General features: G+C 58.0%; 1 protein-coding gene and 1 long non-coding RNA gene across 8 annotated transcripts in view; one reads left to right on the top strand and one right to left on the bottom strand.

Annotated features, from left to right (window-relative positions):
* Positions 1-24261, bottom strand: part of CAMTA1 (calmodulin binding transcription activator 1) — an 829903-nt gene that overhangs the window by 239937 nt on the left and 565705 nt on the right. For all 7 annotated transcript variants that reach the window (XM_086715554.1, XM_086715556.1, XM_086715555.1 and 4 more), the window contains one exon: positions 7964-8035. In XM_086715554.1, the coding sequence (XP_086571680.1) occupies positions 7964-8035 (72 nt within the window). The remainder of the gene's footprint in view (positions 1-7963; positions 8036-24261) is intronic.
* Positions 7156-10548, top strand: LOC147577745 (uncharacterized). The gene is made up of 2 exons (XR_015254415.1): positions 7156-7994; positions 10204-10548. It is a non-coding gene; the product is annotated as an uncharacterized LOC147577745 (long non-coding RNA).

The following is a 24261-nucleotide window of genomic DNA, read 5'->3' as shown; positions in this document are numbered from 1 at the left end:
TACGATGGCTACTGTTACTCTTATCGATACCGACGACGATAACCACCTTTGACAGCCTGGGGGAGACCCCACGGCGGCATCGAACCTGTAACCTCTGGTGGGCAGGCCCCGTCTCTCCTGCTCTCCTCTCCTGGCCCCAAGCCCACATGGCGGGGGGGGGGGGGAGCCTCCCACACACTCCCTCCAAGTCACTTGACTGACACCAGGGCCTGGGACACTTGTCCTGAGGGCTCCCCAGACTGTGGGTGCCTGGTCTGTGAGACTGAAGCCGGTGGAGCTGGGACCCCACGTGGCCTTGTTGGTCCTTCCTGTCGCTGTGCTCCGTGGCCCACGCCTGCCACATGTCAGAAAGGGCAGGGAAGAACATCCTACTGCCTTCCATCCTGAGCTCGCCTCCTCCTCCAGGAAGCTTCCCCTGACCACCCAGCCCACTCTATGGCCCCTTCTCTGGATTTATCTCATCGACCGGCTTCAGGTGCACCCACTAGGCCAGCAAGGTGCCCTGGGCGTGGAAATTCAGGGTTGGAAAAGTGACTGTGATGCCGTGGGGTCCTTCACCTGTCTCTTCACACAGGAGTCCTCTCCGAACACTTGGGGCCCAGATGTTCGTGTCCCCGTGTTGCTCCTGGCCTCAGGAGCCTGGACTCATCCCTGTCTGCTCGGTCTCTGGGGCCCCCTTATTCCCCTGGACCTTCAGTTTCTTTGTCTGTGATAATCAGGGAGAATTCACCCAGCCCTGGCTCCCTGCAAGGGCAGCTGTGAGAACCAAAGACACTGGTCCCCACCAAGTGCTGGGGGCCACCTGGCACTGGGGCTGTGGCATCTGTGAGCCACGTGCACTGTCAGAGGTCCCTCTGCCCCACTCAGCCTGTACCTGGTACCTGGCCCGTCCTCCACTCCCTGTGGCTGAGGGTGGGACACCAGGGCTGGGCTGAGCTCCTGGCTTTCACGGCCTAGTGCCCGTGGGATGTGCCCAGAGGGTCCGGCTTCCCTGAGGCACCCTCGGCTCCCCGCCAACCCAGGCCTGGGGGGACAGGGATCCTGAGGCACCAACTCATTTCTCTTCCTTGAAGCATGTGGGTCAAAATGTCCCTTTTGGGGGACGCCTGGGTGGCTCAGTTGGTTATAAGCATCTGACTCTTGACTTGGGCTCAAGTCATAATCTCAGTTTGTGGGTTCAAGCCCCATGTCAGGCTCTGTGCTGACATCACGAAGCTGCTTGGGATTCTCTCTCTCTCTCTCTCTCTCTCTCTCTGCTCCTCCCCCCCGCTTCTCTCAAAATAAATAAACTTTAAAAAATGCCCCCTTTGGGAGAGGGTCAGCCTGATGACAATGCCTCCTGTTGCTCTAAGCCCCATCAAAGCCTCCTTTCATGGCAAGCCCCATGGCATCTCCGTCTGAGTAATGCAGGACACTGTTCAAGGGCCCACATACAGAGCAGGCTCCTCAACGCTTTATTTCCCAGCCGCTTCTATTTCACCCCAGTGAAACATAAAAACGGTTACTGAGCAAGAAGCCTGGAGTATTTTTTATGAAGCTATAATATCTTCCACTTAAAAAAGATGAAAGAGAGAGGAGGTGGAAAGAGCGAAGGAAGGAAGGAAGGTAGGAAGGAAGGAAGGGAGAGGGGAAGGAAGGAAAAAGGAAGGAGGGAGGGACAGAAGGAAAGAGGGAAGGAGAGAAGGAAGGAGGGAAGACAGGGAGGAAAGGGAAGGAAGGAAAGAGGGAAGGAAAGGGGGGAGGGAGGCTTGGCAGTTGGTGGACTGTCTCCTGCCTCTTGGGATCTGGGGGGATCCGGCTCACTCCGAGTAGAGATGTCCCCACCACTAGGACGAGCCTGAGGACGGAGGGGTGAGTGTGGAGGTGCTCCTGTAGCCACGCTGGGGCTTCTGGTCCCTTCTGTGACCTAGCTCACCTACAGGGCGACCCTGAGCGCTGGGGGCATGGTCCCAGGTGGGTCCTTGCTTCCAGAAAGAGTGAGTGGATGTCAGGTAGGGGGGAACTTGGGTCGCAAATTGCAAAAGAAGTGATCATTTCAAGTCTCTTGTGGGGGGAGGGCGGGGAGGGTGTCTATAGTGAAGACAGTGCCACCACTGTGTCCCGCTGCAGAGGAGGGTGGCGTGAAGGAGGAGAGACGCCCTGGCCAGCCTGTCCCGACCAGCTCACACGTTGAGGGGCCGCCCCAGCCCCCTGCAGCCTTGCGGTGCAGGAAAAAGGGGCGATGTGGCCCGGGGGCTCACCGGAGCTTTCTCAGGGGCAGCGGGAGACCAGCTTGCGGGTCCAACCTGATGCTTGCGGCAGTGAGCGCTTGCCGAGTGGCAGGAGCACATCTGCCGTTTGTGCACGCACCACGTCGCGTTTAGATTCATTCCCAAAGGCAGCCCTGTGCAGTGACCCTATTATTGTCACCATTTACTGATGAAGACACCGAGGCTCCGAGAAATTCGGTAAACTGCCCAGAGGCGAACCGCTAAAAGGTGCTCCCCTGGGTGACCCAACCTTACTATTTTAAGGGGTTGAAATAAACACCATCCCAGAGGGCCCGCGGTGCTCACTCACCCACTCTGGGCCAAGTTGGTGCCCCAAAGGGCAGCCTTCCGGGCGATATGCCGGGAGCAAGCGGTCCACGAGCCCGCAGGATGCCTCCACCTGACCCAACCGTGCCCGACTTTGCCACTTCAGGGTAGCAGTGAGCTCCGAGGACCCTTCCTGGAGAGCCAGAGGCAGCGCAGAGAGATGCCCCCAGGGGTGCCACAGTCTGAGTGCCGGGTGAGGAGGCCCGTCCCCCCCACGGCTGCTCCCCGGCCAGCTGGGGAGGCCTGGGACTCTGTACACCCCCCTACCCCCGCTTGCTCTGAGTAAAGAGGCCCTGGAGGAAGGAGGCCGGGCTCCCTCGGGACACACTGGGGTCGAGGCCTGTGTCTGGTGTAGAAGCTGAAATGGAGTTGTTCACTGGGATGTCCCCAGAATGTGAGCACAGGTGCCTCTCTGGGGCCCCGTCTGCAAGGCTGCAGAGCCCTGGGTCAGGGTGGGGATGCTGGCTGCTGGCTCCCCCCTCTCCTCAGCGGCTCCTCCTGGCAGGAAAGACGCTCTCTTGAGGATGCGATGCCAGCTGTGAGCCCACAACCCGACGAAGGGATGTAAGGCTTCAGCTCCACCCCAGGCCTTACCAACCGGGTGGGCAAACATGGTTCCCAGCAGCACTTGCGAGGGGAGACTGGAGCTCTGCCCAAGCAAAGACGGGGGTCTCCCTCCTTTCCTACAAGGCAGGGAGACGTGTGGTTGAGGCCTCCCTCTGCTCCTGGGCTGGGGGCTTTAGTCGGGCCGGGGCAGCCTAGAACTAGCCCCCGACACCCTGCCCTCCTCTGGGCTGGCTCTGTGAAGGTCTCTTTGCCGTGGTACTTGGTGCAGAAAGCACCCTACTTCTGTGGGGGGGGGGGCAGCTGAGCTCAGGAGCAGGCAGGAAGGAGAGAGTGTGGGGTGAAAGGCCCGGAGTGCCACCTCTGTGCCCTAAGATCTGGGACCAGGTAGCCCCTCCCTATAAGAGCCGGTGACACTGGTGCCTCCGGGAGGCAGATGGGGCCGCAAGGGGTGCCCTCCACTGGCCGGGTGACCATGGGCCTCCTGAGAGCCTGGCCTTCTCTTGGGGGACACGGGGCCCGTGGTGAGGGTCCGGGGCACCATCTGGCCAGGACTCACTGCCCGTGGGGCCTGGCTGTACGGTCACAGCTTCCGATGCTCAGGGTTGCCAGGGAAGGGCTAGAACCTGGCTCCTCCGTGGAGCCCAAACACCTGCCATCCTCCAGCCATCAGGAGCCCCCAGCCCCGAGAACCCCCAAAGCCGCGGGGTCCCCGTGTCTGCTCGGCAGTACTTGCGAGCCCATGGGCCTCTGTGGGTCGGGAAGGAGCTCCTGGCTGTCTCCGCCCCAGCAGCCTAACAGCCCCCCGCATGGCGGTGGCAGACACACAGGGACACACCCCCCGCTTCGCTCGAGCACAGAAAACATTCATTAAGCATTTTAGAGGACAAGGGCACAAAGAAAAACACTCATTAGAAGCAGAAATAGTTTCCAAATGAGCCATACAGAAGCTGCTGGAAAGTCTGGCCTGAAATGGGGGCCTGTTCTCTTTGGGCTTATTGGGAGAAGGGCCCCACAGGATGGAATGTGGGGGCCCGGGACGGGGATGCAGAGGGCAGCAGGGAGGCCCTGAGCCTGAGCACCAGAAAATCCCAAGCAGGAGAGGCCGTGGCCGCAGGACGGAGGGTGAGGCCCCTGGGGTCTGGCTCACCCGTGGAGCAGCCCAGCGGCAGGACTGGCCACACCCCCTCCCGCCCCCAGCAAGGCTCAGGGCCAAGGTGGCTGCAGTGACAACCACGCTCGGGCCCTGGGAGGCAGAGGCAAGGGTGCCATCGCTGACTGGCTGGGTGACCCTGGGTCTGGCCCTGTCCCCTCTGGGCTTCAGCGTCTATCTAGGAAATGCAGCAGCTGAGTTCTGTGGAGCCTAAGGGCCCTGCCAGCTGTGACACATGGAGGCCCCGACGTACAGATGATGTGACGGAGGAGTATGTGTGCCAGCCAGTGGTGGTGGCTTGCTTCTCAAGTCCCAGGACAGATCCCCCAAAGGCCCTGACCCAGCTGGGCAGATGGCTTCGTGGGGTGCACACGGGTCATGACAATGCCCTTATGCACTTGGGGCTTCAGTCCCCTCCACTCCCGGGAAAGGCTCTGGTTCCTCACTTGTCTCCCTGCTCACATCCTAATAAAACATTTAGTAGCAACAGAGAGGGGGCAGGGTCGCTCCCTCCCCTGAAAATCAGGTCACTAGGGAACTTTTAAGTGCTGTGTCAGTTCCGGTCCCCCTCCTCTCCCTGATCCTCCGCTTCTGGAAGGGGTGCTGACCTCCTCCCCCAGGTCTGACACCCTCTCTCCCTCCCTGTCCTGGGGCGGCAGGCCCTCTGAGCAGAGCTGAGGCCTTCAGGGCAGGCCGGCCCCTCCCTGTCCGGCTGAGGCTCTGTGCTGGGAGAGACGGAGGGGCGCAGCTCGCCCCCCACCTCAGGGACCTTACAGTCTGGGCGCAGGGGAAAACCAGGCCTGCGCGGGCAGAGGTTCCTGCTGTGCTAAGTGGCCTGGGGGCGAGTGGCATCAGTTTGGGACCCCCGTGGCCACCACGGCCGGCCACGCTCTGCAGTGGGTGGGGGCGGTGGGGCCAATGCTGGAATGAACTCTCCTTTATCCAGAAGCCCTCCTTTCCTCCCTGCCCCTTTCCTTTCAGCAAGGCTCCCCTTGCCCCCCAGCCCCTGGCACCTCTCTGCTGTAAGGGGCGTGGCCGACAGCCACTGTGGACTTCCAGGGACCACCAGGCTGGCTTCCCCGGGGAGCTGGTGGTGACTGGTGGCCGTGGGAGCTGCCTCCTTCCTCGGCTCTTGCCTCGGTCACCACCCTGACACCTTCTCTCCCACCCAATCCTTTTTCCTGATAATTGGTGTCAGAGACAGACCTGGGCCAATTTCCATCTGGGCCGGTGTCTCATGGCTTCTTTCCTATTTAATATCAGAGAAATTAAGCCTGGCCACACCGTCATTATCCTGGTGTTGTAATTAGCACCGGAACAAATTGCCCTGAGCGGTGCCGGCTGCCGCGGTGGCTCTCGGGCTCGTGCGGGACGTGCACCGCGCTAATTGCTTTGGCCTTGGCTCCTTAACCTTCCCCTGCCCAGCACACACTGGGGAGCGGGAACCCCCGCCCCTGCATGCGTCCCCCCCTGTCACCTGCTCACGGAAACAAGGGTGATGCTCCAGGATGCGGTGGATAGCGGGTGGAGGGAAGACTGTGGGGCTGGGGGGAGAAGATAAAGGGGCCCAGGTCTGCCCTTAAGAAACCAGTTCCTGTGACACTGGACCTTGGGGGGGGGGGGAACGGGCTCCCCCGCCAGCTAGAAGTGACCACCCCAGGCAGACACGAATCACTCCACATACGTTTCCGGCCCACCGTGGCCAGGACAGAAGCTCGGGGGTGGGGAGGGCTGAGACAGCGGAGCCCTCCCACTTCTCGCCTGGAACAAGGCAGGAGGAGCCAAATCTGAGTGAGCAGAATCCAGTCTGGGGGGCTGATAAGCTCACCCCCTCCCCCCCTTCCCCCCCGCTGTGGCTGCCCGATGGTGTCTGAGTCTAGGAAAGTAAACTTAGTGGAATCAAAGAGCCGCGAGCACGTGATGGGACAAGAGGAGACAGGCGATGGCGTGGGTGCAGGAGCGCCTGGCTGGCAGGAAGCCGACTTCCGGGGCGCTGCTCCAACAGGCCAGTGGTCAGGCCTGGAATTGGGAGAGTGTGCTCAAGAGGCATTTGGATGGGGCATGAAACTGAAAAGGAAAAAAGCCAAAACAGGCCCCGGGGCCTTCAGAGTCCAGGGAGGAGTTCACAGGGCCACAGGCTGCTCAAGGTGAAAATACCTCTCAGCAGCCAGAGCGTGACCCTGGGGCACAAGGACATGGCCCCCGCTGTACCAGATCCCTGCTCTAGAGGTGGAGGTCCCACACTCCGCTCCTCTGCCAGGCGGAACAGAGAACCTTTTGGGTTAACAAGACGAGAAGTATCGTCCCATGACCACGCTGGAGGCCCCTTTCACAAGGAAGCAGGGCCGAGCAGTTAGAAACCCCCACTGCCACCAGCCCAGCCTCCCAGGGAGAGGAACCCGAAAAATGACAACAGGGCAAGATGTCAGGGAAGCCGTGTCTTTGCAAATCAGCACATCCTTGGACAGTCTCAGGCGTCATCTGCTAATGAACTTGCTGAACCGCAGACAATTGTTTCTGGAACTGAGGGAGAAGGGCAAGGAGGCAGGAGCTGGGCAGAGCCGACAGACCGAGAGCCTTGTCCAGGCAGAGCCTCGGCGTCCACACCAAGATGGCTCTGGGCCCCGCAGATGCTTTCCAGGCCACCTTCCCTGGGACCAGTGGCCCCTCTGCGCTCTGGCACGTGAGGCCTCAGCTCTCTGAATACACACCATGGTGTCAGGGGCTTGCTTTCTAATCTGCCAGACCCTTCCTGACCGTACTCCCCAAGCCAGGGAGCTCTTCCGGCCGCCGGGGCCAGGGGCGGGCTCACTTGAACTGCTGTGGATACAGATGGTTAGAACCACAGTGGGAAAGGTCAGAGGCAGCAATGCCTGGGCCCACAGAGAGCGGCTGCCGATCGGGGACAAGCTTTGCAAAGGACCAGGTCGAGCCTCGCTGATGGGTCCCTCGGACCCTCCCACTCACACGGCGGCACCCTCTGCCGGGCTCTCTGACCGCCACTGACCACCAACAGGCAAGAGGCTGGGCGGCCGCGGCCCCGAGCCAGGCCCGACTCCGTGAGGCTGTGCACGGGCACCATGGACACAGAGCTGGGAGCCAGGTCACCCTTGTGGAGCGAGGGTGGCCGGGGGGCTCCTCCGCCCCTTACTCCGTCAGACATCACAGATCGATTCCTGGGCTCCTTCCCGCTGAGCCGTGGGCCCCCGCTCTCCCAACAACCCTTCCGATCAATCCGGCTGCCGCTGGCATGCCTCTGAGAGCCGATTTTCCACGAGTGCCAACGACTGACTAACCCACAAGAGAATGTGAACGCACAGCTTTCGGCCAACGGGCATTCTGCAGTCGGGCAGACGCTCAGCCTTCTTTCCGTCCTCATCAAGAGGAAACCGAGCCACCCTGGAAGCACCCGGTGGGGCTTTACTCTCATGGGGCGGAAGGACGGCCCCCCCCACCCCCCACCCCAGGCCTCTCCCCTTCCTGGCATCGCACAGCACACCAGGCCGGCCACACACCTGGCCTCAGCACCACACGCCAATGCCCCTAGGAGCTCTGGCCGGGGCACCCCCGCCCGAAGCCGCCGCACGCCGGACCCCACGCCCACGCAGCTCCCTCCACAGACCTTCCGCAGCACCGGAGACGGAAGAAGAATCCAGTCCCAGCCACCTACCTGAAGGAGCCAGTAGCACCTCCGGTGGAAGGTGGGGATGATGGAGGAATGGACATAGCAGCCGTACAAGCACTAGGGAGAGAGGAAAAACGAGAATTCAGTTGGCAAGAGGGAAGGAAGGGAGAGAGAGAGACGGCGCAACAGAGAAGGAGCGAGAAAGGGCCGCGGACGCCACCGGCACCCTGGGAGGCCGAGGGCCGGTGCCCGTGCGCCTGGCTCCGGGGCCGGGACCGAGGTCCGGGTCGGAATCTAAGAAGCACAGTGGGCAAGGCAGCAGGCAAACCCGGGCGGACAGCTGGGTGCTTTCCCTTTTAGGGGCCATGGAGGCACATGAGAACCCAGAAGAGGTGGGGACGCGGGAATGCACATTCGTGTGCGTTTTGCCCATAATTGTAGGGGCTGGGGGTTACCCTGAAGTTCATTCACAGAGCCTAGGTTAAGACCCCTTGGTGTACGGGGAGGGGCTGAACGTGTGTGGGATTGATTCACACACACACACACACACACACACACACACACACACACACTCTCCAGACATTTCCTGGTCAAGGGTATCACACCGGGTGAGCGGGGCAGCCCTGGATGGCAGGACCTCTGAGGCTGGGGGTGGCACTTCGTAGGACTGACCTCCAGAAACCGAGAGGCCCCTCGTGCATGCCCCACTTGCTGGCTTCTATTTAGTCTGTTCAATCACATTTGTGTTTGTTCTAAGGTGAAGCCTGCATCTTTCACAGATGGATTCGGTTTGGGGGGGCGCACAGTGAGGAGGGACGCTAGGACCCGGAGACAGGACAGTCAGGGCCAGCAGTGGGGACGGGCTTGCAGGCGGAGGGGGAGAGTGGGGCCTGGTGAGGAGGACAGTCCTCTAGGGTCCTCTCAGAACCCAATTATGCGAGTCTCGGGGTGGCCAGGGTTTTGCCTTCAAACCAGGACTCTCTCCTTCCCTCTCCTGTCGTGTTTCCCTGGCTTCCCAAACACCTGCTCCACAATCGGTGGGGCAGAAAGAGAAGGCAGGGCACCAGAGCCTTGCAGGCCGGGGATGGGCAAGGTCTTCCCTGGGCCCCTCGTTGCTCATCCGAGCCACGGCCATTGCCACCCCCGCCCCCCACTGCCCCTCACACCACACTGCAGTGACAACTGGCCAGCAGCTCTCTCTGCATTTAAAGCTTATACCAGAAATTTTTTAATATACCCCCAAAAGACCAAGTGCGATTCGGTTCTACCAGGAATCCATTTGAGCCCTGTCTGATTAGCAGAGTTGAAAGAGAAATCAGTTTGGACTATGGGACTCTGGCTGTAAGAAAATCAGATTTCCAATATGTTAGAACTTTTACAGATTGCTGTCAGCTGGGACCAAACCCTGTATAAACCAACCAAACAAAGCGGAAATTAATTTAAACGATTCCCTTGCAATTCTTGCCCACGAAACGTATTTATTATTAAGAAGGCAATATACTTTCCTGACTCTTCTGTTTTTTAATACGCCGTGTTTCTTTTTTTACTGTTATTTTTGATAACTCACTCCTTCTTGCCGAGAGAGGCGCCTGTTTGGACATTTCCTGTGAGCTCTCATTTGCCATGAATGAACAGCCCACCCTGCGACTTTTATCAGTTCTTTTCCTTTGGAGTTTGCATATTCTCGTGGGAAGTTTCATTACTTTGGCTCATGTAATGAGCCAAATGGAGAGAGACATAAATTGTTGAGAGAAGAACTCTCTCCTGTCTCTTTGAAATAAAAGGCCACGCATCCGCTTTTTCTCACTGTTCATTCCTCTTGAGGGTTTGCAGACTTCCCCCCTTCACCTGTCTCCTTCTCTTTCCACTGCTTTCTCTCGAACTTGAAAAGAATGTGGTTGATTTGCGCCTCCATTCCCCACCCCCCCTCAAGTTCACTGCTGATCTGTGTGGGCCAGGCTGCAGCATCTTTGAACTACACATGAGGACTCCCTGGGACTCCAACACCTACTGTGTGTCCCTTCTGAGAGTCCACAGGAAGTAGAAAGCACGCCCCCCCCCCTCCCCTGGGCTTCCCTAGCACCTGTGGGCAACCTCACCTGCCCAGAAGTGCCCAGAACCATCCAATGAGCAGGATGATGTTAAAAAGAAAAATCACCATTTCTACATCAAGGCTCATGCATTTTAATCAGAGGAACCCTCAGGGCCTCACTCAGAACCTAGTTACTCTATTTTTAGATATTACTCTAACCACCCTGGTGATCTGATGTCTCTGGTCTCCACAGATGAGAGGCATCATCGATGAAGGCTGGAGAGAGGGACAGCGGACCCCTGATGAGAGCGAACCATGTCAAGTAGCATCGAGGGAGGAAGGGAAGCCCCCTCTAGAACCCCAAGGACTCAAGGAGCCCAAGCGCATGCCCCCCTCCCCATGTTGCCTTGCCCAGCACGCTGGGTCCCTCCCATGGCTCACTGCCCATCTGTACTTCCGGGACTGGAAGCTCCAGGATGAGGCAGGGAGCCTCAGACCCTCTGAATGACGGTGGCCAACAAGTGTCCCACCGGTCTCCACAGCCCAGTACAGGGTACAGGACCTGAAGGCAATAAATGGTTCATTTTTGCTTGTGTTATTCCAAAGGCTCAGGACTTTAAACTACATACTAGAAAACCATCCTGGAAAATGGCTCCACATTGAATGCTTAAAGCGCTCAGCTTCAGTTTCAGGGAAATCTGACTCATGTTGAGTAGCTGGTTTACTGTCCCTGTGGGAGGAGAGGCTTCCCAGAATCCACCCTTGGTGAGCTGGAGTCAGCAAAGAGGGGCTTCTGGAGAGACGGGTCCTGCTTGGGGTACGAGACCTGCTAGGAGGGTCCTTGTCCTTCTAGGCTGTGATGTGGGCACCTTCCTCCTCCTGTCTCCTGGGTGGCTGTGAGGGTCAAGAGCTGATGCCCAGAACAGTCCCAGAGGACAGTGGGAGAGGGCATTGGAGGGACTGCGCGGCTGAGGGAAGAGTGGGGGGGGGGGGGGCGGATCATCATCCCAGCAGCAGGAAAAGCAGGTGGGGACAGGAGGTGAGGCAGAGGCTGGCTTGAGGAACCATAGGACCCTGGATGCAAGGCCAAGCATGACGAGGGTCCAGGTGGGGGAGACGAAGTAGGTCAGGTGACAACAAGCCATGGGGGCCACAGCCAGGAGCTTGACTTTGCCCTCGGATGTCATGACCGGGTCTGCCTTTCGGAAGCTCACCGCGGCACAGTGTGGCCAGGGAAGACAGCCAAGGGAGGTGAGGGCACTGGGGCCAGCCCTGTGAGTCGGGAGCCGCCCCGGCACTGGATGGTGGCGGCCGTGCAGGTGTGGAGAAGTGGCCACGCTCGCCGGGTGCGAGGGCGACGCCCGTGCACCTGTTCAGACAAGCGTGGGGGGACAAGGGGTCCCAGGCACCGGGACAGAAAACCCTGGGGGTACAGCAGCCTGCTGGGGGAGAGGCTGGTTTCAGATTCCTACCTGGTGAGTTCAAGGAGTTTGGAAGACAAGCTAGTAGAGACACAGAATGCACAGAATGGTGCTCAGTCTGGGCTGGAAACCGCAATCTGGGCACAGGGATGGCGTGGGAAGGAAACAGAGATGCCCGGGAGCAAGTGTCCCCTCAGGCTGGCTTTTGCAACACGCAGCCCAGCCTGCAGGCGGATGGAGCAGGGGAGGCGTGAACCTGATGAGGCTCAGCATGTGACCGGCCTGCCTCGCCACGTGCTCCACGCCCTGGTCCTCTCCCCTTCCGTTCACAGGGCACCCCCAGCCAGCCCACAGCCCCGGTGCCACCCTCTCTTCCCGGGTGCCTTTGTCACCACGTCATCACCTGGCAGCTCTTGGCCCACTTCTAGCCCATATGACAACTGGGGATTAACTGCACGTTATCGGACGAGGCAGTGTATCAAATCCATTCTTTCACTAATCAAAAAAGCAATCAAGTCTGTCGGTGGCGATCTGTGTTTTACAAACTCCTGGTGCTTTTTGATCAGGCTTGGGGCTCCCCTGGGGGCTCCGTGGGTTGAGTTTTTCGTCTAGGAGCCATGATGCGATTGGGGGGAGAGTCGTCTTCCAGAGCTGGTGGACGCAGCTGTGTGTGTGTGTGCACGTAAGCGTGAGGTGCACGTGCACACGCGTGTGGGGGTGTGTGGGGGAAAGCGTGCCGTGAGTCCCTGGTTGATGTGTGTGTACAAAGAAGGAAAAAGAGAAAGCAACTAGCTATTTATAGGAAATTCGGGAGAACCTCACCCCTAGCTGGAAGCAACTTTCAAAATCGTTATATTTGCGGAATTAAGGTCTGACAGCTTCCTGTGAACATGACAGCTGAGCAGGGAAGGAGTTTTTCTTAAATACTCAAAATTGCTTATGTGACACTATGGGGCTTTTCTCCCCCTTCTTAAATAAAAAGGAAAGATAAATTTATAGGGAAACCAATAGTAAACGGGAGCTGCCTTCAAGTCAAGATAAACTCTTCCTACAAAGAGAGAGCACCTTGGCTGCAAATCTCCTCCAGTGGATTTCTCCCCACAGACTCAGCTGTCGGGGGAGGGAGGTCCCCCACCTGCCAGACCGTCTGCCAAGGCTCAACACCCGATGGCTTCAGTGGATGAAAGAGGGGGACATCTCTGTGTGATGAGCCAAGTTTACTGGTTGTGATATTGGGACATCACCAGGTGCCTCTCCTTTCTGTCCAGCCCTCGATGGCTTCTGTGACCAGCTGATTCTCCACCTCTCTCTCCACCTCTCCCTCCCTACCTCCCTCGTCTCTTTCCCCCTCTTCCTCCCTTCCTCCCTCCTTCCCTGCCTCTGTGTCCCTTCCCCACTTTCCTTCCCTTCCCTGCCCCCCACCAAAAGCCCAGCCCTCTGTTTTCCCCTTTCAGCCAGGGCTACAGAACACGGCCGGCTCACTGTCCCCAGGCAGGCCTTGTGGCTCCTGTTTCTACAATTCCCCTCGTGGGGTCCCACTGCCAGTGCAAACCCCACTCAGCCCGAGTCCATCCAGGGCCTCTGTATCCCAGGAAGCCCTTCCTGACCCGGCCAGTGGAAGCGGTCCCCGGAAAGGGCCTCCCAGGGTCAAGGGCAGCCACGAGGGTGTGGATTCTGCCTCAGGCATGCTATTCACCACCACCATCATGTAGGCTTCGCACATCTGCACTCCTGCCTCCTGTCTCACAGGGGCTGGCACTTTCTGTAAAGGGCCAGAGAGTAAATATTCTCAGCCTGTGGGTCAGACGGTCACTGTTACAACTGCTCAACCCTGACTTTATAGGACAGAAGTAGCTTTGGACCATAGGTAAATAAATGGGTGTGGCCGTGTCCCAACAAAACCTCATTCGTGGATTTTGTCACTTGAATTGGGCAGAATTTCACGTGTCATGAACATTCTTCTTCTATTGATTTTTTTCCCCCAACCAACCATTATAAAATGTAAACACCATCCGAGCTCAGCTTGTGCAAAACTAGGTGGTGGGCCACATCCAGCCTGTGGGCATAGTTTGCCCACAGTCCTGGCTAATCGAGTGTCTCCCCTGTGCTTGGTGCCACAGGTGACCCAGGAGATGGGGAAGAGACCGGGGTCCTCTCCGTTATCCCGGAAGAGGGTGGTATGATGCCCTCTCTGCAGATGTGGGAGCTGGGGCTCAGAGACAGTAGTGTCTAACCCAAGGTCACAGGGACGCGTTAAAGCTGGAATCCGAGCTCTGGGAATTCACCCCCAGCTTATGGGCACAAGTCTCATCAGATTGGCAAGAACGCGAATTGTATTGTCCTTTGTAAAATTCCCCACGGTGCTTTCCACAGAGCAGGTGCTCAGGAAACTGTGCTTGACTTCCACGTCATGTGAGTATCTAAGCCAAAGCGGGGGCAGCGCAGGCCTAAACGCGTGGGAGCGACAGTTTGCTCATTTAACAAATGCGCGTGACACAGGACAGTATCGAACAGATCACAGCTTCCATCCTGTCCATGGAAGCTTTCACAGGGCTCTGATGTCTTTCCAATTGGACCTAATTCCGGGTGTTTGTTTCCTGGGCCTGAGTACGTTGCACGTCACCCTCGATGCCTCTCGCGAGATTAGCCAACACTCAGGCCCGGTACTTGGACCAGAGGGCTTCTTGGCATGTAGTAGGTACTCAGTGAACACATGGCTTCCTCTACCGGTCACGCACCTTATTTATTAACTGAGCAGCATTCAGTGATGTTAAGGCACAGAAAGCTGAAAGTAGCCAGTGTGCTATTGGGGATGTATAGGTGATTTGGCCCTTTCCTTTAGAGGAACAAAACACCTCTATGGCCTCGGCTGCCAGCGAAATCGCTTCTCTGGAGCAAACATTTCATTCTGTTTCCTGGGGCCACCTCCCACCACCTGCAAAGCCAAGGTTTGCTGTTGACCTTCATCTCTGGGAAAGTGTGAGCCCGGCCTCTTACTCCACGGATTGCTGGAAGGTGCATTGCCCAGGCCTCTCCAGCGTGGCGGTTTCCAACATGGCAGCTACCAGCCACGTGTGGCTGTTCAAATTCAAATTTAGTAGAATGAAATAAAATCGAAACTTCGGTTCCCCAGTCTACTAGCCTCACTTCCAGCGTTCAACAGCTGGTAGGTGGTGGCTCCTGGGTTTGATGGGATGGAACATTCCATCATCACAGAAAGCTCCAATTGGACACTGTGGCTCTAGACGATGAGAGTGGACACCCAGGGTAGAGATGTTTGGCTGAGACTCTTGGAGCCTAAAACCCCAATAGCTGGGATTTGGGGGAACCAGGGTTTGGGGCAAGACAGAACACGGAGGTTGGGCTTTTGGACGTTGGCTCCACTCTGGGAAGCTGGTATGCCTGCAGGTTGGTACGTGTCATTCCACATCTTGAATCAGTCAGCCAGTGTCTCCCAGAGCCCCCTGTGCTGTGACAGAAAGCCCGCTCCCTGCCTCTTCCCACGCCCAAAGCCTTCTCCAATGCAGGGACGATACCTGCTGTGTCCTCAGACTAGGGTGTTTATGGCACATCTCCGCTTAGAACCCTGAGAGCTGGGTTAGGCTTCTGGCGGTGGCCCCTGTGCTCCCCCTGTGGCCTGGCCTCACCACCCTCCCATCGGGAAGGTGACCGTCCGCACAGCGGCAATCAGAGTGAAAGAAGATTTTTAGGGGCCTAGTTTCTCTCACACACTTGAATCTGATGTTTACATGACAAAGATGAATAGTTTAAAAAATGCGTTCTGGTATAAAGGAGACAGAAGACAAAGAGATAATAGAAGGGAAGGGAGAATCCACCCAGAAGATAACAATTTAATCCTGCCCTGAAGTGATGAAGGGGTAAGGGGCCACTTGTTCAGAAGATCCTGGGCAGGGGCAGGTGAGAGGCACTTCCCCTAGTGGATGGAGTGACAGCCACCCCCTCTGAAAAAGGGCACCTGGGGCCGGGCCGGGCCCTGGCTCTGTGGTAAACAAGTTCTCACTGTTGTCGACTCCGTGCCTGTCCCTAGCCCCCGTCCTCTGTGACCCCCCAGTCTCCCCTGTGGGAGAAAGAGACAAGCAAACCAACAAAACCAGGTCGAAACAGGGCCGATGCTAAGTGCAAGGGAGGCCGGGGGAGGGAAGAGTCTTTGCCGTGCTGAAGAGGAAGTGACATTTGTGATGAGGAGCCGCGGGCCGGGGGACGACAGGTGGAAAAGACCAGGTCAGGTGGACGAGAGAAGTTTCTAGGCGGAAGGAGGGGCGTGGGCAAGGATGTCGCCTTCTTCCCAGCTTTCCCATCTGAATCCTCTGCAAGGGACCACAGAGGATTGGTCCCGATGTTGGGTGGCCGAGTCTGTGAACCCACAGACCGTTCTGCTGAACCCCCATGAGACCAGTGATGAGCGGTCGGCGGACGGCCTTGCGTGGAAGCAAAGGCCCTGCGGTTCTTATGGCTCTGCCCTGCGGCACTGGTCCAGACCCTGCTTGTTGAAGCAGGTTTCCTGGAAGGACTGGGGGGCTCCGGGGATTTGAGGAACAAGTGCAGGTGCAGAATCAGAACTTTGGATCTGATCCCCCCAGCTTTCCCTCCCAGCCGCTGTCTCCGCCTCTCGTGGCCCTATGTCTTCCTGGTGCTTTCTTCTCTCCCATGAGAGCCCCATCCTTCCAGGGTGACCCTAGAGGCACCAAAGTGTCTCACCTGCCTGAGCTGTGAGCCGGCCCTGGGACTCGTAGGGCGGGGGGGGGGGGGGGGGGGTGGGCAGGAAGGCACCTGGGCAGACAGAGCTGCAGGGCTCATGGAAGGGGGTAAACACGGTTCCTTTGCTGCCAAAGCTTTGACATCCTGGGAGAAGCAGGTGCTCTCCAAGGAGCAAGTGAAGGGAAAACCCACAAGCACCTTCCAGATCTCCCTGGACCAGCAGCTGCTGCCGCATGGTACACAGCCTGATGCTCCCTGGGGCCCCCCGGAAGCCGGAGCACATCCCCAGAGGCACTAGAAGGTCTCGTGTAGGGGCACTGGTGGGGTGACGTGGACTTTCTCTTGTCTCTAGCTCTATGTTGCCCCGCACAGAGACATCCTGGGGAAGGCTGAGGCTGGACAGGCTAGCAGTTTGTCCAAGGCCACCTGGGCTAGGAAGAGGCAGAGGGGAACTCAGACCCACCCCGTCTGACCCTGCCCAGTGGGCCAGCCCCTGGCAGCATCACTCAGGCATCCAGGCCAGTGGCTGAGGGTCAGGCTTTCTGCAGGGCCTGCCTGCGGCAAAGACAAAGGGGTAAAGTCCCAGGCTGCTCCCAGGACCGTCCTCACTGAAGGATTTGGTTCGTATTAATCTAAGATTAGACCAAATGATTCAATTCGCATGCTGCCTGCAAAAGCACTGGGCCTCAGAACTTGTTAAATAGTGAATTGCTTTAAAATTAGTTTGAGCTAAATGGATTGCAGTCTGATCTGGCCTCTGGGTTGGGTGACAGGAGAGATCTGGAATATTAGATCATCATTGACCGGGTCTCCATCCTGGCCTGTCTCCTAAGACAATCAGCAAAGGCATCTCCCAACGCAGCTCAGGCTTGCCACAGCGGGGGACTGAGGCTAGAGGGCAAGGGGGCTGGCCTGGGCCTGTATTTTCTTGGGGGGGGGGCCTCTCTGGGCTGGGGTGGGCAGGCTCCCAAAGATTCATTCTCCAGAACCTCAAGGAACTCGCCCTCCCTGAGACTGGCTACCTCCAGGCCTGGCGTCCTGGTGGCCTGCTTTTCCAGGACATTACAATAACTGGTCTTTTTGCCAATTAATCGAGTGTCTCCCCTGTGCTTGGTGCCACAGGTGACCCAGGAGATGGGGAAAAGACCGGGGTCCTCTCCGTTATCCCGGAAGAGGATGCCCTCTCTGCAGATGTGGGAGCTGGGGCTCAGAGAGAGTAGTGTCTAACCCAAGGTCACAGGGACGCGTTAAAGCTGGAATCTGAGCTCTGGGAATTCACCCCCAGCTTATGGGCAGAAGTTGTGGTGCACACACCAAAGGGACACTGGGGACCAGGTGGCCTAGCTTGGCTGCGGAGGTCAGGTCCCCAGAGCCGGAGGAATTGAGGGGCAGAGAGAAAGGGATGGGGCAGCAAACTATGGAAGGCTGGCAGCTCTCTGCTCCGTCCCCACAGACCAGCGGTGTGCAAGGGACAGAGCCAGAATGGGGCAGAGCCCAGCAGGCCTAGGACACATGTGCACCCCACCCCACTGCCCTGCAGACAGTCCTGTGCACCCCCAGACCCTGGGGACCGGCATCGGCAGGAGCTTGGGGGAGGGGGTGCGCAGGGGTAGCGGCACCTTGGGCAAGCAGAGAGAGCCAAAGGGACTCTCCAGGAGGGGTTTCTGGTGTCCCTGGGAGGCCTTCAGTGCCTCTGGGTCTGGATGAGGAGTGGGGAGAAGCGCTAAGAGGTGCTATGGGTGGGTCAAGAGAGGGGGCCTCATGCTGGAGGCTCCCCAACATCTCCATAGAAAATTCTAGACCATCTTTATAGCACGTGGGCCCTTTAGGTCTCTGGAAAAAGGACCCGAAGGGGAACTAAAGGGCAGAGATCAGGGGACAGCACGAGCAACGAGATGCCTCTCACCGCCAGCCTTTTCCAGGGACCAGGGAGGTGACGTCTTGCCCCAGGGCCACTGTAGAACATCAGGCCCCGCCAGGTATGGCCTCGCGCTGGCCCCCCTGTGCCCCTCCCCCCGCCTCTGCTCACCTGGCCCCCCACCCCCCCCCCCCCCCCCGCCAAGGGACAGCGTCCCCAGGACAGCACATCCGAGCAGAGCTGCCGCAGCCTAACCATGACATGAGTGAGGACAGCAATAAAGATTAAATGAATTTCTAGATAAAAAGGCATAAAAATCATGTTTAAAGATATAAATAAAATTCCTGGAGCTTCAGTTTTATTGTTTTTGGGGGGTTTCAGGATTAATAAATTAGTGGGTATAAAATGGAGTAATAGCTAAAAATTGATAATGAGGTAAATTTAGATTTAGGGAAGGAGGGGATCCGAGCCCTGGCTCTCCCGCAGAGCAGGCGGGGCAGGAGTGGGGGCCGCGGGCTCAACTCTGCAGTCATCCTGGTTGGCCCAAGGGCCCTGTTCTGGGCTCCTGCCAGGGGTCCAGTCCAGGCACCTGGTGGCCCTTACCTGCCTGCCTTCCCACCCTTGCCACCCTCAGCCAGGCGGGTGTGGGCTCCTGCCCACCCCCCACGCTTGCCAAACAGCTGCAGAAGCCAGGCCTCCGGGGGCATTTCCACATCTCGGAAATCCCTTGGGGCACTTGGTCCCCCAGGGCCCTCGGAGGGGGTCCATCCCACCGTGCCCCTCCTCGCCAGGTGTGCTGGGTGGGGAAACTATCCTCTCTCCTTCTGTCTCTCCCTCCCTCCGTCTCTCTATCTCTGTCCCTCTATGTACAGACCCACGTCCCCTGACTCAGCTCTCTCCCCACACTCGCGTTCTTGTTCTTTGAGCCTACGGCAACATATCTGGGCTGTTTCTATCTCAAATACTTCCTAAAAGTACCGGGCACAAATAATAAACAAGTAAAGTGAAATTTCCTTTCTCTCATCAAAGTGTATTGCTGAGACCTGTTTCTTGGTGCCCTGCCAAGGGGCTGGAACTGATCTAGAAAGTGGCTTCTGCCGGTCGTGGCCTCCCCTCCTCCCCTCCTCCCCTCCTTCCACCAACAGCCCCGGACTGTGGACTCTGAGGGGGAAAGTGGACTCCCACGAGTAGCTCTTGCTCTGGTGCTCCCCTTGCCAGGTGGCCTGTTGAGGCTGACACGCCTTAGCAACGCTTTGCACATTTTAGCCAAAGTGACTGCTAGTGGGGAACGCGGAGTCTCTATAGGAGGCCAGCGGCTGTGTCTTTTGGCGCTGAGGGTTTTCGGTGTATGTGTATGTTCCAGGTAGCTGGCCCTTGTCTTTACTCATGACCCATCCCTTGGTCCCTGTTCCCAGAAGGTGCAGGGGCTTGGGAGATGTGCAAACACTGGCACTTGGGCTCCTAAAGTCCCCAGAGGCCATTGTAGGCGGCACGGAAGGCAGAGGGCTGCCCAGAAAGGAGCCCCTGCTCTGACGCCTGCCCTGCTCGGTACGCTTGGGGCCCGAGGGCCCGGCATCTCTGCTGTAATTATTGCTCTGCTTCAGGGCCTGCTGGAACCCAGCTCTCAGCGCCGCCCCTCCCGGGCACCTGTGACACCACCCAGGTGCCCACGGTGCTCTGCAAGGCACACACACAGCTTCGTGCAGCAAGGGAGTCCGGGAAAGGAATTCTCGCTTCAAACAGGCAACGGGGTTTTGTTTATTAAGAAGGTGGAGGGAAATGCCAGGACCCGAGTCTGTGGCCGTGTTAATGTGAGGCTGGGCTCCCTGCCAAGACATTAAGTGGAATCGAATTCCTGAAACCAGCTTTAATCAGCAGATTTTTAAGGTTAGAATTACTCTCTCCTCTCGAAGCCTTGCCAAGGTTAATTTGGGCCTGAGCATGCAGAATTAATGGGCTGGACAGAAGGAATCGGCCTTTTCCTGATTTTTTCTCAAGTTCACAAAAACATCACCACAAAGAGAGAGGGCGGCAGGGAAGACCCCTCCGGTGAAGGGAGCGTCCCCGGCGGCAGGCGATCGATCTGGGGGCCTGTGTCAGAAACACACCCAAACGGGATCATGCCGCTGGCCGGCTCCGGCCACAGAGAGATGCCGGTGGGTGGCAAGTCTGGCTGTCTTGGGAACCTCAGGAAGTACTGAGCCGCACCCCTTCCCCTAGAAACAAATGTGCTGGAAACACGTGGGGACGTCCCACCCTCACCAGGCCCTGCTCTCGGTGCCTCCAAGTGCCTGAGCACATCGGACGCCCCCGTGAGCCTGCTGACACTTAGGGACATGAACTGAAGTCACTCAGGGCCCTGAGCTTCGATGTCTTACGTCTTCATCTGTAGAATGGAAATAGTAGTGATGATAGTAACAGGAGTGAGGCTTGAACAGTAATGGCCACCCAAGGAGGTACCAGGAGTTTGCAGGAGGAAGGGCTGGCACTCGGAGGTCTCCATGACCTTGAACGAGAGGCCTCCCGTCCTTTGAATATAGGACACGAGGGATGCTGGCCCCGTGGGAGAGCAGGGGGAGGCGAGAATGTCCCCAGGGAGCCAGGCCTTCAGACAGAGTGTTTGTGTCCAGGCCCGGGCACCTCTGGAGGAGAACTGAGTTGGGGGGCAGAGCCCCTCCCTGCCCTTCCTGATCTGCCCCTGCGGCCAGCATGTGGGCACTGGAGCCAGGCCTGAGCTGGAAACTCTCAGGCACTTTAAAGCACTAAGGACTGGGAAGGTCGTGTATGCGGAGGAGCTTGGTCTCCTTGAACCTCAAAGTCCTTATTAGCAGAGGGCGGGGAGCTGATGCCCTAGACCTTGCAGGTTTGTTAGATTGAAGGAAGATGAAACGCCCACATGTTTTCTATGACCAGAGCACAGGCAGTCTTCCATTAACACATGCTTCCTCAGTTTCCCCAGATACACCCTGCTCCCAGCATAGGAGGATGGTGCTCCCCACCCCCCAGTGAGGACACCCCTTCTCTACCACGGATCCCATCCCCAGGGCTGGGGTGCGAGCTCTCTGCCCCACTCCCTCTCCTGCTCTCACTCCCTCTCCTGCTCCCCAACACATGCAGTGCCCCCTCCAACCTCCCTCCCCTGAATGGTGGGGGCCTCTGCTTCCTCAGAGCCTGGAAGCCTATTCAAAAATCTCTTTTGAACCTTTGGAGAAGCTGTTGGCCCATCCCTCCGAAAGTTAAACACAGAATTACCATATGACCTAGCAACTCCCAAAGAATGAAAAACAGCCCCTCAAAGCGGCTCGCACACCCGCGCGCGCTCAGCTCTTCACAAAAGACAGAAGCGGCCCACACGGCCGTCAACGGCCGGATGGGTAAACAGAATGAGCCACAGCCACACAATGGGACATTGTTGGGCCAGAAGAAGGAATGAGACACGACACACACTCCAACGTGTGTGAACCTTGAAAACACTCCACGGAGTGAAAGAAGCCGGACCCGAAAGGCCACGTATTGTGTGATTCCTGTATATGAAATGTCCAGAGTAAGCAAATGCACAGAGTCAGAAAGCAGATTTACTTGGGGCGGGGGCGGGGGGGGGGGAAGGAGGAGCTGTGTAGTAGAACAGGATTTCTTTTGTGGAGGACGGAAAGGTTTTGGAAGGAGATAAAGGTGATGGCCGCACAACCTTGTGAATGTTCCAGAAACCGCTGAATTGCTTGCTTTAAAAGGGTTAATTTTATGTTATGTGAACTTCACCTCAACTAAAAACAAAACAAAACTGTGGCCCAGGCACAAACCAGGGACAGGGGTCCCGCTGCCCCCTGTCCCTGGAGAAGCTACCTCAGCTCCAGGAACTCGAAAGGACCCAGGAGACAGACGCCCATCTACAAGCCCACCTATTCAGCTGAGGTACGCCTACTGAGCACCTATCATGCGGTAGGCCCTTTCAAGATGCTGGCACTTTGATAGGGAACCAGACAAAGCTGACCCTGGCCTCGGGGGCTCACATCTCAGGGCAGGGCTGACCCACCCTCCTTGCCGGGCTTCCCGCCTAGTGCACCTGCTGTCTAAATCTCAGCCCTTAAGGAGGAGCTGCCCTGGCTCTTGGCAACCCCGCTCCATGCACTTTTCTGAGGGTCTTATCTTCTCAGTGAGCCTGCCCACTCCCCATGGGCATGGGCTTGACCCTTTCCCTCTGCTGACATCCCCCCTCAACCCCAGGTCTGCACAAGGCCCAGCCCAGAGGAGGTATTTGGGAATGGCATGGTGTTGGGACCCAGCAGAAGAAGGCGGGATTGCCAAGGGCAGCAGGCCGAAGGGCCACCTGAGTGGGCTGGCAATGACTTGTGCTGTTAGAGCTTCGTGGGCAGAGGCTCTGCCCACACTCAATGGTCTACCCTAGGCCTTGCAAGGAGCCTACACTGAGGAGGAAGAAAGGAAAGAGGGCCTCCCTCCCCATTGAAAAGCTTCTCAAGGAGGTTTGGACCCATGTTCCTCTGTGTCTCCCCTGGCACTGAACGTTCTGGAAAAGCTAGTTGGGCCAAAGGAGGAAAGTTAGCACAGGAGAGACGGAGCCTGAGTTTCCAGTTTACTGGGCTCTGTATCCCCAGAGCAGGCAGGAAGGGAGGCCCTGTGCAGGGCGGGGACCAGAGCCTGAGCCGCTCACTGCCATCTAGGCAACTGTAGCCGCTCTGCATGCTGAGATCTGAAGTTCCGGAAATCCACTTTCCAAAACCCACCCCCATAGGTCCTGAGACGTGCCATCTGCAAAGGAGATCATAACACAAATGGCTCTCAACTGGAGAAGGGGCTGGTTCCACACTAACAGGGCCAGGTGGGGGGGGGGGGGGCCCAGGTTGGGGAGGCAGGTTGGGGGGGGGACGAGGTGGGGGGCGGTCTCCCCGGACCAGGAGCTTGGGCACAGTGAGAGTGCAGGGCGCAGTCTCAGGGCTCAGCAAGGTGTACTTAAGTCAAGCAGCGGACCCTACATGCATTAAAGCAGTGCCCTGCCTGGGCCTCTGTAATTACACCCGCTTCTCCCCCGCGAGCACGTTCCCCAGCCTCCCTGGGGAAATAACAGATTGTCCTGCAGCCGCCAGGAGATGCGCCTCCCCGGGGGTGGAGGCGGTGGGCTGGATTCTTAATGGCAAGAGGCAGGCACCCTCCACTTAGCTGCTTTCTCGGGCCCCGGCAGAAGGGCCCTCACCCTCAGCCCCGCATTCTATCCGCCTCGCGGTAGATCCGCAGGTTCTGGAAAGGGAGAATGCAGCATTTTGAAGTGTGTAATGACACGCCGGCTGCATGTGGTACAAATCTCCTGGATGTATAAAATGGGAAAGAAACAGGTTTTCTGTCGCCTGCAACTATTCGGCAGCCTTAAAACACGAGTCGTCGGAATCCAATACGCTGCTAACCTGCAAGAGGCGTATTGCATCTTGCAGACGGCGTGGCGAAGTGGCAGCTCACGGCCCCGGGCGCCTGTGGAAAACTCGGTCCCACCCGTCTCGGGGTCTGCGTCTGTGCCGCTTACGAGGCCAGCGCGCGCCGCGGTTCCATCCCTCCCCCCCTTGCACCTGCTCACCAGAGGTGGGCCGCGGCCTTGAGGGCCCTGCTTTGCCCCTGGCCGCGGCTGCTAACAGAGACCTCCTGTGTGACGCCACACGTCCCGTGTTCTGCAGGAAGCTCGGCTACCTGGGTCACCTCCCCGGGCTTTTCCATGCGTCTGGCCAAAGTTGTCTACGGACATGTGGCCGCACCCTGGCTGCTTGGCATGCATCCTCCCTCTGTCCTCAGGACCTCACCCTTTGTCCCACCTCCCCACACAGGACACTGAGCCGTCAGGGTAATGTGATGGCAGGGTTAGAACTCGAACCCAGACCCACTGTTCCGTTGAGCCAAGGCTTTCGCGCTGGGATGCTGCTTTGAGAAGAGAGAAGAGCCAGCATTTACGTTGGCCTGTCTTCTAGGAGAAGACGCTGAGGCCGTGGCCATGAAGGTGGGTTCAGGACCTCAGACTGGGGGGGTGGGGGGAGGGGGTGGCCACGCCTGTCCTCGGGGGCCTCATCTCAGGAAAATGCCAGGGGGTCCCTGCGCCCTACCCCGGGGACGGCTGCGGGTTAGGAAACCCCGGACCCACCCTGCAGAGGGGTCCAGGCCGGTGTCCCACTGGCTCAGCAGCTCTGTGGCCCGTCCAGGGCATGCCCCATACTCCCGGGGTCGGCCTCTGCTGTCTTCATTAAAGATGTGTCAGCCGGCCACCTTTCCTACTCAGCAGTGGCTCCTAGCCGCTCTGAGCCTCTGGCTCACTCTC

Source organism: Puma concolor, chromosome C1 (assembly GCF_028749965.1).
Source record: "Puma concolor isolate L17-30 chromosome C1, mPumCon1.1.hap2, whole genome shotgun sequence".
Taxonomy (NCBI): domain Eukaryota; kingdom Metazoa; phylum Chordata; class Mammalia; order Carnivora; family Felidae; genus Puma; species Puma concolor.
This window is presented reverse-complemented; position numbering and strand designations above follow the sequence as displayed.